Source organism: Crocodylus porosus, unplaced genomic scaffold (assembly GCF_001723895.1).
Source record: "Crocodylus porosus isolate Cpor-Errol unplaced genomic scaffold, CroPor_comp1, whole genome shotgun sequence".
In the NCBI taxonomy this organism is placed as follows: Eukaryota; Metazoa; Chordata; order Crocodylia; family Crocodylidae; genus Crocodylus; species Crocodylus porosus.
In genome coordinates, this window is record NW_017728906.1 from 155,135,710 (window position 1) to 155,148,136 (window position 12,427).

Here is a 12,427-nt window from a genome sequence, read left to right on the forward strand (position 1 = left end):
GCCCAGCACTCTTTCCTGCTTATGCAGGGGGTCGGACTCGATGATCTATTGAGGTCCCTTCCGACCCTAGCATCTATGAATCTATATATTGCCCACTAGAGAGCAGGAGGGCTAGCTCCTGCTTGTTCCCCATGCTCCTGACACTGGTGTATAGGCAGCTGAAGCCCCCAACTGACACCCTTGATTTCCTGATTTACTTGTTATACAGTAACTGTCACTGGAAAATGCAAGTTATTTCTGCAAGTGCTACAGGGTCAGAGAGGGTGTGGACTGATGGAACAAGTGTGCCAAGTGAAAAGAGAAGAGGAGACTTATTGCATGTTAGACAATCCTCAGCAATAGTTTGTCTGCTCTATCCCTCAGTAAGAAGGAATTGGGACTCTTTACTTGTGGATTAACAAAGCTGTTGAATTACTTTGTTTTATTTTTCACTTATTGCAGAATGGAGCAGACACACAAAAACCATTCCAGTGGATAGTAACACAACTGATGTGCAGTAAATCTTTCTCCTGCTTTTAACTGGGTATAATTGCTTGGACAGAAAAAAAATAAATCAGCAGACTCCTAATATGCAGGACAATGTGTGGTAATGAACAGTCTCCTCAGGACTCTAGATTAGAGGGGTTTAATTTAAAATATTAAGGCATTATGCAACCAATCCAACAAGAAAACATTTAATGTTCCAACTAGGAAACATCATTCAGTCTAACACTTAAACTATTGTATATGCAGCATATGTAGAATTAACAGGTTGTCATACCAGATTTCACTGGATTTCAAACTTTTATTTTACCTGAATCATTATAAAGCACTGAAGTAATAGTGTAAGTTAATAGGTAATAAAGGACCCCCATGATCATCTAGCCTGGTCTCCCACATATTACAGGCCACAGGCTTTCCCAAATGAATACCTGGTTGAAACAGGTCATGTCTTTTAGGGGGAAAAAAATCCACTGGTAATTTAAAGATGTGCAAATACTGAACCTGGTAACTTCCTTCTGTAACCCTCACTGTTAAATAATTATACCTTACTTGGGCTCTGAATTTATTTTGTTATGGCTTCTACCCACTGGATCTTGTTACACACTGATCTAGTATGTTGAAGAGGCCTCTCTTGTCTTATCTATGTATTAGTTGTGATCAAATCACCTTCTTAATCTTCTGTATGATAAACTAAAGAGATTGAGCTCCTGGAGGCTTTCATTATAAATCATGTTTTCTAGTGGTTTTGTCAGTTGTATAACTCTTCTGTGAACTCCCTTTAATTTATCAATATCCATCTTCAATCTTGGACAACAGAAAGGGATACAGCATCCCAAGAGATGTTCCATCAATGCCAGACACAGAGTCAATATAACCTTCTTGTTCCTATTTCAGACTTTCATGTTTACACATCCAAGCAGCACATTAGTCCCCTTTGGCCACCATGTTATGCCGAGAATTCATGGTCAGTTGATTATCTGCCATAAGCTCCAGGTTTTTATGCTGGAAAGTAGATGACTCAGAAAGAGTGTTCTCCTGGAGGCTGGATGCATATGTTTACATTTGGCGATAATGAAACATAGATGGCTTGTCTGTGCCCATCTTATGAAACAATGCAAATTGCTATGCATCAGTGGTCTCTCTTCTTTATTAGTTCCCACTTCTCTAGACTCTGTAAGCTTCAAACATTATTAGTAATGATTTTCTGTCTTCTAGGTCATTGATAAAAATATCACACAGGTGCAGGAACCAAATCTTATGCAACACTATTAGAAACACATCTGCTCAATAGCGATTTCTCATTCATGACTGTGTTCTGATTCAGGTTTTAAGCCACGTCATGTGCTCCCTATTGAGTTTGTCATTTTAACTTTTAATATGCTGCAGGCAGCAAGTCAAATACATCTTACAAAAAAGTCTTTTAAATTGACACTATTTACTTTATCAATAAAATTTAATCCTCTTAAAAATATCAGGTTAGTTTGGAAAGATCTGTTTGCTATAATCCCACTCCGATTGGTATTCATTATATTACTCTCTTGTCATTTTTAATCAATTGAGTCCATATCAACCATTCCATCAGGAAAATGGCAGGCTGATGGGCTTATCATCTAGGTCATCCTGCTCAACCCTTTATTATACTGACATACTAGTACTTTTCTTCTAGTCTAAGACATTCTCAGTGTTAAAAAAATTATTGAAATTCAACATTATTTATCAATGGTGAGTTTTAATAAAAGTTAGTGGTCATAGTAATCCTTGGCAAACTCTTTTAAACTCTTGGTACAAATTACCTACATCTGAGGTCTTATTTTAATAACTGTTATTTAACTTCCTCTGAGTTACTGTGTGGAAGGGAAAGTAATACAGGTATGTCATGCTGGTGTTTTATTCCAAATACAGAACAGACTACTTAATGAACATTTCTGCCTTTTTCTATATTTTTATTATTAGCAATTCTACCATTCTACTAATAGCATTATTAAGTTACAGTGGTGAAAATCTGCCATTAGATTAAAATTAGATTTCAGGTTCTTTTAAATGTCAACATCCAAAACTCATTATTGAGACCTGAAAAATTGAAATTAAGTCAAAGTTGAAAACAAACAAGCCAAAACAGAACTACAGTAATCCAGTGTAGATCATTTTCTCTGCATTCAGCTTTTTGACCTTCTGGAGTATACTTGAGTCACATTTCCAAATTTTTCTTCACAGATGTTAGGGCGATAAAGTTTCATAGCTGTTAGGGGCTAGAAAGGACCTTACTGATCATCGGGTCCAACCCCAAAAGGTATTTTATAATACCTTTTATATTTTATTAGAAAAAGAAAGTTGACATTCTAAGCTGAATCATTTCACCCAAGGAACTGGAGCTTTACGAAGATATGTCAAACAGCATGAGACCCATAATCAAATAGGAATTGGCAATACTGGTCAAGCATCAACAGCGCTGTATGATTAGAAAGTATAGAAAGCCCAAGACACAAAAGTCAGGCTTGGGATCAAAATTTTGAACAACAAAAATTTCTGATCTCAGGTTTTAGTCCAGGATCAGCTGTATTATATAGGAAACAGATCAGTTAGTTTACAGTTATAATTTACTTTATGCCTGCAAAACGGAGGTAAAAGGGCTGTAAGATACCATGAATCATGCCTTACTGGCTGTTCAGAGGATTCTCAGCCTATTCCTGCACCCTTGAAAGTTGAATGCATTGAATACAAGATTCTTATGAAAAGTCAGCATTTACATTAAAACTACATTAAGAGCTTCTTACATATGACTATAAGACAAGTTAAGCTCAACTTACCACATTTACACAATTTCCTGGATCTGATCTTGAAAATATTCCATGTGTAATATCTTAGTGAACTGGAAAGTATGCATCCAGAAGGACGGCAGAGTCACGTCTTTAGGAAACAACTAGCCCACCTCTGGCCCCTCCACCACACCCAAAAAAATTCCCCCTATGTCAAGTACAACTTCCAAGACCAAAAAATATACAAACAGACAAACAACAACAATGCAAATGCTCCAGCATATGTTCTTACTGCTACCAGTCTATTCAGTTTCTACCAACATCAATTTTATTTATTTTCTTAATCTTTATTGACTTGTGTAGCTTATTACTTATTACTTTCTGTCTTTAGCAACTGTTTATTCCATGTGCGCATTCCACTTAGCCTGGAACTGGTTGGCTTTCCTCCTACTTTCATGCATTCCCCTTGCAGGGCCTCATCTCATAAATCAAGCCAAAAGAATATCATCTCTTCAATGCCTTCAACAAGTGTAAAATAACAATCATGCAGGGCCAATGTTTGCATATGAAGGGAATTTTTAGGACTAAATAAATGGGGAATTAAATAAAGTGCATTTCTGAGGATATCTCCAAAGTCTGTAGATGAAAAAGGGAACTTACCTTCAATTTGCTTTAGTTTGACGTAATAAAAGGGCTCACAATTCTGAATAGCCATGACAGAGATTTGCTTTGCATTTGAAAGAGGAAAAAATGAATCCGGCTGCTCAAACCACTAGGAAATTTATAATCAACAAAAGTACCTGAAAGCTGTGAGCAATTCAGGAACAAGATTTCCAAAAGGCAGGGTTTGAACTCCCCCTACTGGCTGTGCAGCAGCACAACTGTTCTAAGTTAGAGCTGTTTGTTAAAAAATGCCATGCCTGTAACTGAAATAAAGAAAGTTTAGCTCTTTTTTATAATAAAGATATTTTCATTAGCACAAATGACAGGGGTGTGAATCTATGTCTAAAATGACTGTGGCCATTATCCAATGGAAAAGAGCAAAATCAGTAGAGAAAACATATCAAGTCTCAGAAGGTCCCTTCCAGGCGGGGGAGACTTAAGAAAAAACAAGCTCCTTAAAATTAGAATCAAGGTGACAGCAACCATAAATGGAAAAGTGTGTGCGCATCTCAGCACATGAAAGAAAGAGAGATGCCAGGCTGGCACTTCTTGCAGCGTTGTGCCCGGACAGGAACCCCTGCCTACATGGGCCGGGTTGTCTTTGGTGCTGATGGACACAGGCATCCACCCTGCATGAAAACACTGAACTGCTGAGCCTTTGGCATTTTTAGAAAGTGGTGCCAAACCTTTGGTGAGGAGTTTGCATTCATCATGGTGCCTAATTTAGGACCTGCTCCTGGAAAGGGGCTTAACTTCCCTAACAGGATCCTTCTCATTGCTTTCAGCTGGACCACAGGGACCCCCAGTCCTTAGCCATTACCCTCCAGGTGAGGTGGCAGAGGGGTGAAGGCCAAACCCTTAGCCCTTACCAGAGGAGCCTGCAAAAAATGTCCTGGCCAGGCTCAGCGTCCTCAGGTGCGCGCCGTCCCCAAAGGAGGCTCCCACTAAAGCGATCCTGTGTTTGCCTGAAGCAAGTGACACGCGTGCACATCCACACCGGCGCTGAGGCATCTTACGGGCTGGGTGCGTCTCAGCTGACCCGCTTGCAGCAGACAAGACAGGAGCTGGCTGCCTGAAGCTGGGCGGAGGTGTCTCCCGCATCAGTGCGGGGGGCCGCTCCCCGCAGCCGCAACCATCGTGCGGGGGAAGCGGCCCGTTGCTATGGCGACGGCGTTCCACTCCGGAACTGCCCAGGAGGGTGCGAGCGCCCCGCCCCCCCGCGCCACGTGCGGCCTGCGGGGGCAGGTGCGGCCGCTGCTTTTAAGCGCGGCGCCGGCACAGAATGGCTGGTTCTTGGCTTTGTGTGTCTGTTGCCCGAGGTAACGGGGCTGGGGCCGGTCACTTGCTCGCTGCCCGGGACGGTAGGGCTGGGCGGGAGGATGGCCGTCCGGGGCGGGGAGGGGGGAGCTAAGGAAGTGGAGCCCTCTCTGCTGAGTCCGCAAAGCGGAGCGAGAGGGCGAGGGCGCGCGTCGGGCCTTAGCTAGCCCCCGCCCCAGGGCCGCCAGCAGGCTCCTCGCCCGGGCCAGGGCCCGCCGCGGCAGGTAGGGGCGGGGTCCCCCGGCGGCGCCGCGCTGGAGCAGGAGGGGGATAGGAAGGCTGTCCCCCACCCCCCCGGCCGCTGGGCCCGGGGCTAGCGCCCCACCGAGGGTGGCTGTGCGGGGAGCTCAGCCTGCCCCGCTGCATCACTTCCTCCAGACTCTGCCGGCTTGCGCTGGGGCAGAGCCCGGGAGAGGGGGGCGAGACTCCTGGTCTGCTCCTTCTGGGTAGGGGCTACCTGGCCCTCTGTTAATCCCCCTGGCTGAGTGAGGGGCTTAACCCCCTCTCTTCCTCGCATGGAAACTGAGGGCAGGCACAAAGAATCACAGCCCTAGAAATAGGCTGCCCAGCCCTCTGGCAGTGCCAGCTTGTGTGCTGTGGCAGCCCCCCCTCCTTGAATCCCTCCTGGACCTAAATGTTCAAACTAGAGCCCTGCTTGGAAGTGGGGCCAAAGCTGTCCAGTTTACTACTGCTGATTCACTGGTGAGACAAGAAGGTGTTTTCTTTGCCAGAGCAAACTTGGTACTTCTGCACTGCTGTGGGGGATCAGGCACTCTTGTTGCAGCTGGAGGAGTTGAGTGGGGAGCACACACTCTGCTGTTTAAGTGAAGGCAGGCAGCGACCAACATCAGGTGCTGCTCGAGCTTCTGATCCTCTCTGTACAAAGGTCTTGTGCACCTCTGTTTTGAGAGAAGCTTCTTATGGGAATTTAATGCAAATCAGGTTGCTCAACCAAAAAAAAAAAAGTGGGAGGAAGGAAGGAGAAAGTCTTCTAGTTTTAGAAAGAGACTTCTTTGTAAGAGGTTCTTTTCTAAGAAAGGAAAGGTAGCTGGTCTTTGTGCCAGGCTTGCTGTACTGTGTACATCAACTCTCATTTGACAGAGTTGTGCTTTTGGTTTGCTAAGTTGGTGCTAATGATCTTCAAGTAACAGCAGTGGCTAATTTCAGTGAAGTTGGACTGAGTTTATCACTAATGGTCTTTTAAACACTGCTTCTGGGAACACTTGAGTACAGCTGTATCTTTTTGCTGTGCTATGAATTTCTTTTGTGTTCTGTGGCTGTAATTGGGTTAATGGATTAGACAATGGACACAGTGTCTTTGGAACAAGGTTTTTAGTTTTTTCTGAGCTATTTGACAAGTGTGCATTTAAAGCTATAAAGTACAGAATGAAACACTGCCAATTTATGTCACTTACTAGACAGAATGGACAACTATTCAGTACTTAGGCTCCTTTCATCCAATTTATCCTCTTTAACTACTGGATTGTATATATTGGACTTCAACTCCCAGAGTGCTCATTTGGTAACTCACTATTACATAAGTCATCTAATTTCTCACCAGTGGAACATCATAAACTAAATGCATTTTAAGTACTTGGTGCACTGAAGCCTTAAACCTTCAGCAACTTAACCATCATTAGGGCTAGTTTCTTACTTTTTATTTAAAGTACACCTATGGAGTACTTATTGTCTTTCTCTGACATGCTTTGAGGAATAACTTGATTTTGTTATTTTAGATGTTTTCTTATTAAGACCAACTGAACTAAGAACAAAATGACAACTGTGAGATATGAACAAGGAGCAGAACCACCAGAAGCTCAAGAGTAAGTTGTGAAGTTTCTGGTGAACCACTTACAGTGTGTGTAAGCTCTTGTCCATCTGTCCCTCGCGTTTTTCCCAGTGCTCCTCAGTGTAATATAAAAGTACAAGCATAGCTGAAAACACAGGATGCTGCTGCTACATGTTGTGTAAATATGAAAGACCAAGTGCAAGCTTCAGGAAGAAAAATGTTCAGTAGTAGTTGATTTGCATATTTTTGTGAAGAAATACTCAAGAATTGAGTGAAGAAGTGTCATGAGCTAACCTGATTACTATAATGAAAAGGATAAAAGGCTGCATGTTTCCATTTGAAAGAGGATACCATATCTAATATAGGACAGACTGGGCATAACTTTCCAGCTTAAATGTATTTCACTTTATTTTTCAGGATACTGAAGAAAAACCAAACTCTCCTTTTTAAAGGGTAGCTGAGTTAATGTATAAAAGTTCAAGCTCTTTATCTAATAAAATATCACCCCAGTAGTTTAGCTGCATCTCTGATCTCCTTTCATGAAGTTATGGTAGCAGTTAGGTTTCTCTTTCTTCTTTTTGCAATTTAACTTACTGCATTTGTGGACAAGTTTTCAGTAGCAACCTGAATTACCTTGCTTTGGCAAGTTAAGGTATTCTCAGTTGAACTACAGTAAAAGCTTCATCTGGCATGAGTGGGGTAAGGGGGTGCCAGTTATCTGAAAACCCCTGCCACGGGTAACTAGATGCTTGCTTGCTTGCTTGCTTGCTATTGAAATAAGAACCACATGGTTAAAATCTTGGATCTCATAGAAAATTATAGTTGAAAAGGACCTTGGGAGTTCATCTAGTCCAATCCCCTGCTCAAGCAGGACCATCTGACTAAGACCCAGCTAGACGAGTCTTGGCTGGGATGTTGTATAAAGTCCTTTGAGGATGGAGATTCTACAACTTCTCTGGCTAGCCTGTTTCAGTGCTTTACTGCTTTTCTAGTGAGAGGTGGTTTGTCTTCCTCGTATCTAACCCAAACTTCCCTTGCTGCAACTTGAAACTGTTGTTCTTTGTTCTGTCATCTGCCACCACTAAGAACAGTCTCTAGCTCCATCCTCATAGTAACTAGCTATCCTTTGTGTAGTTGAAGGCTGATTTTTAAATCCCCTTTCAGTCTTCTGTTCTGGAGACTAAATAGGCCCAGTTCCCTCAGCCTCTCCATGTTATGTGCTCCAGCCCCCTAACCACTCTTGTTGCCTTCTGCTGGAATCTCTCCAATTTGTCCACATCATGTAGTGGGAGGCCCAAAACTGGACAAAGTATTCAGTTGTGTGGTGTGGCCTTACACCAGTGCTGGATAGAGGGGAGTAATCACTTCCCTTGATCTGCTGGTAACACTCCTACTAATGCAGCCCAGTATGGTGTTGGCCTTCATGGCAACAAGGGTACACTAGGTTGACTCATCCAACTGATTTGTCTACTGTAACCCCCAGGTCCTTTGCAGAGCTGCAGCTTAGCTAGTCAGTCCCCAGCTTGTACTGGTGCATGGAATTATTGTGTCCTGGGTGCCAGACTTTGTACTTCTCTCATGGATTCAGAGAGACTGGAGGACTGAACCTCTAGCCCCACCCTCCAGCATAGTTACGTGCACATGCGCACGTCCTCTGCAGATTTGCTGATGGTGCGCTCATTCCATCTTTGAGATGGGTGACATTGAACAAAACCAGCCCCAGAACTTGCCCTTGGGGCACTCTGCCTGATACTGGCTGCCAATTGAATATAAAGCCATTGATGATTACCCTTTGAGCCTGACAGTCCAGTCAGGTTTTTGTATGCAGCATAGAGTCCATTCATCCAACACATACTTCCTTGGCTTGCTGGTGAGCTGTGGGAGACCACATCAAAATCCTTGGTAAAATTAAGATGCATCACATCCACTGTTCTCCCTGCATCCACTTCTTGTGGAAGGCAATCAAGTGGGTCAGGCATGATTTTTGCCCTTGGTGAATTGATATCAACTGTTCCTGTCTCCATATACTTAAAAATGAATTCCTTGAGGACCTGCTCCATGACTTTTTTTAATTCTCACTCCCACTGCCCCTGCCCAGTTGTCTCAGATCTCTTTTAATTGCCACGAGTTTACAAGGATAATGGTCAGTAGCTCTGCAATTGCATTGGCCAACTTCCATAGCACCATTGGGTGATCATGTCTGGTCCCCTGGGGTTGCCTCATTCAGCTCTTCTAAACAGTCCCTAACCTATTCTCTAGCTACTGTCTGCTCACCTCTTCCCCAAACTGCTACCAGCTGCAGTAGTCTGTGAGCTGACCTTGCCTGTGAAGACTGAGGTGAAAAAGAGGATGCAGTACTCAATGCCTGTTGCAAGGTTCCCTCACTGAATGGGGGAGGCACTTGCACGTTCCCTAATCTTCCTCTGGTTAGTGACATGCTTGTAACCAAAAGGGTTTTTCTACCATTCGCATCCCTTGCTACCTGTAACTCCAGTTGCACTTTGGCCTTCTTAACTTCATCCCTGCATGCCTGAGCAATACTCCTCCCTAGTTGTTTGCCCAAATTCCACTTTTATAAGCTTCCTCTTCTGTGTTTTAGCTCACTGAAGAGTTCCCTGCTAAGCCAAGCTGGTCTTCTGCTGTATTTGCTAGTCTTCCTGTGCATTGGGATGGCTTGTTCCTGTACCTGAACGGTTTCTTTACACCCAATGATTCTGGACTCCTTTCCCCTTGGCACTGGCTTCCCAGGGAGTCCTGCCCATCAGCTACCTGAGTACATCAAAGTCTGGCTTGTCTAAAGTCCAAGGCTCAACTGCTGCTGTCCTGTCTGCCTTTTCCTCGGGATTCTGAACTTGATCATATCATGGTCACTTAAGTAACTTTCAGGTTTTTGGCCTGCATAAATACTAAGCCATGTGTTTGTTAAAACAAATGGCTTTGAGCTTGTGTGTAGTGGGTTGTTTTTGTTTCTCTTCTTTTTTTCCCCCAATTCTTACCTGGGTAATTAGGCACACAGTCCACCTTTTAACATACAAGTACAGATATGTATCAAACTTGCCACAGCAGATTGCACATGGCTTCTACTGGCCACAGATATAAAGTATTTTTGGGGAGTAGATGTATTCATATTGTTTAACTTGCATGTTTGAAAAAACTCCCATATTTAGAGCAAGGCCCCCCCCCCAGCTTCTAATGCTGCAATTTTTATGTAGTGGAGAATTAAAGTACTTAAACAGTACTGCCAGCTCTTAAAACCCAAGTATCACTAATCTTGTTTAAATAACTTAAACATACGGTTGGGCTTCTTCATAAGGCTTATAAAGTTTATGGGTTCATCTTCTTTCTCTGTAACCATGAGGGCTTAAAAAAAAAAAAAAAATCTTTAACAAATTTTGGGACTCATGCTGCAATGCCCAGGATCTGTATCTTTCAGAAAAATGTTAAATATGAATTGCGTCAAATTTATAAATTTAGTATTTTGCTAAAGCAAAGCATGATAACCTTTCTTCCATAAGTCCCCCTGCCCCCAGTTTAAGTAGATTTAATTAATTTTGGATGCTGATAGATTTTAAAGAACTGGACTAAGTGTTGTGACCCTAGTAATGTTTATAGCAGTACACACTTCTGCAGGTTGTACAACAGTAGTGCAAAAATATGTGTACTAGTTCAGCTGGAGAAGTAGTAAAGGGTTTAGCAGACCCTGAGAACTTGCATGGTCCTCCTGAAGCTGTATATCCCTCTAGCTTTTGAGCTTCCTGACTCCAGTATTTAGAACACTGACCTGAATAGTTCTAAAGTCCTCATCTTGTTAAAATGTATTCAGGAGGAAGTTCTTAACTTTTCACAAGAAATCTTTTTAACTTTAAGGGAATATATGGTCAGTAGTAACTGACAAAGTGCTGCTTTAGCATTTATTTGATTGGTATTGATCCCATCTTTCCCTTTCCTGTCTGGTATCCTGTTTTTAACAGAAATGTTTCTGAGAATTGCTTTATGATGCAAGAGCTCATACTTTTTGAACAGTACTTTATTGTACTGGACTTGGCATTTTAGGTATGCTGAAATAGTTTTGCATCTTTTTATAGTCCAGTGCTTCCTAAGCACTGTGTATTGAGTATTCCAGGGTATAGGAATTGTAAGTGTTTTGTAATGTACATTCTCAAATGAATGGATATGTTTAATAGCTTTCACCTCCTTTATTTTGTGAATCTTAATTGGGGAAATAACTGAACTTGAGGGGCTGGGGAGAGGTAAAAGAGATGACTAATCCAGTAAGTAATGGGAGGTGCCACAGCTGTGTTGAATTGGTAGTTACTATTTGGTTTTGCATGCAGATATGTAAAACCCAAACAACTCGTACCTTCTATTTAAATATTTTAAAATATTACACTGATTTATCCCAAGATTCTTTCTAACATATCAAATTAAGTTGACTTGAAGGAGAGGCTGTTTTTAGCCCCCATAAGAGGTAGATTTGACTTTTTCATTTAAAAAAAATTTCCCCTTCCTACTTCTGGGTAAGAAGCTTCAAAAACACAGAATAGATAAACAGTCAGTGACCTTCCTCTTCTCATGCTCCCTGCTATGAGCTTTGTGTAGGTGTAGATCAGTTCCACTTCCTTGGTAAGTGGTATGAGAGCAAGTCCTCTGCTGCTTTCTACTCTATTCATAATAGAAAGCAATCTCACATTCTTGGTGTTGTGGAAACATTCTGTGATAATGGAGTCCAGCTGCTTGTTGTTGGAAAAGCTACCAAACTGCCAGCTGGCCTTGCTGAAAAGCATATACTGAAAAACCTATTCCCTTAGGGGTCAATTAGAGGGAAAGCTGCTCCAGTCTTCAATTTTCAAATCGGTTCTAACTGAAAGTATAGGTCCACTTCTAATCCTGAAAGCTTTAGCTCCCATACATACCACAATTTATTTTGGTTTCTCATCTATTGGCACTTTTAATCATTGGTGTGTACTGATAACAAGGCTCTTGTTGAACTTCTAGTTGTCTATCAACCAATATACCATAGTATCTATACAAATAATAGATGCATTTTGCAGACTGAGTTGAAGTCTTGCTCACAAAAGCTTATGCTTCTCCATCAGACAGCCATGTTAAGCTGAAGTGAAGTCAGGGTAAAGACTGCAAGGTGCATCTAACTCCACAAAAGCTAATGCATGCAATTCAGTAAGAGCTCACTTCATGCTAACTAACACTCCATCCATTACTATGGTATATGCTGACTGGCATTGTTGTAGAATGTCACGCTAGAAATCAGTAGGCCTGTGTGAATAAGGAAGCATTCAATTTGGAGGACTGGTTCTGTTTGGAGACTTGGACCACTGTCCTGAATTTGTTCAGATCAGCTGAGAAGAGGCAGGCACAGCCAGGAAGCTGCAGGTTGTCCTGCAGCTCTTCTGGCTGTGCC

At 42.4% G+C, this 12,427-nt stretch overlaps 2 protein-coding genes across 7 annotated transcripts in view; one reads left to right on the forward strand and one right to left on the reverse strand.

Moving 5' to 3' along the window:
* The window catches only part of LOC109306562 (fibrinogen-like protein 1), a 34,668-nt gene extending 29,667 nt beyond the window's left edge, over positions 1-5,001 (reverse strand). For all 4 annotated transcript variants that reach the window (XM_019530012.1, XM_019530011.1, XM_019530010.1 and 1 more), the window contains exon 1: positions 4,772-5,001. The gene's annotated coding sequence lies outside the window, so the exon portion shown is untranslated. The remainder of the gene's footprint in view (positions 1-4,771) is intronic.
* A 120-nt stretch (positions 5,002-5,121) lies between these two features.
* LOC109306561 (phosphatidylinositol 3,4,5-trisphosphate 3-phosphatase TPTE2-like) overlaps positions 5,122-12,427 on the forward strand; it is a 43,245-nt gene continuing 35,939 nt past the window's right edge. Inside the window, exons 1-2 of one of the 3 annotated variants that reach the window (XM_019530008.1) lie at positions 5,122-5,221; positions 6,956-7,042. In XM_019530008.1, the coding sequence (XP_019385553.1) occupies positions 6,993-7,042 (50 nt within the window). In that variant the 5' untranslated portion in view covers positions 5,122-5,221; positions 6,956-6,992. Of the gene's footprint in view, positions 5,222-6,238; positions 6,343-6,955; positions 7,043-12,427 lie in introns of those variants that run through there. The other 2 variants (XM_019530006.1, XM_019530007.1) reach the window with 2 other exon arrangements.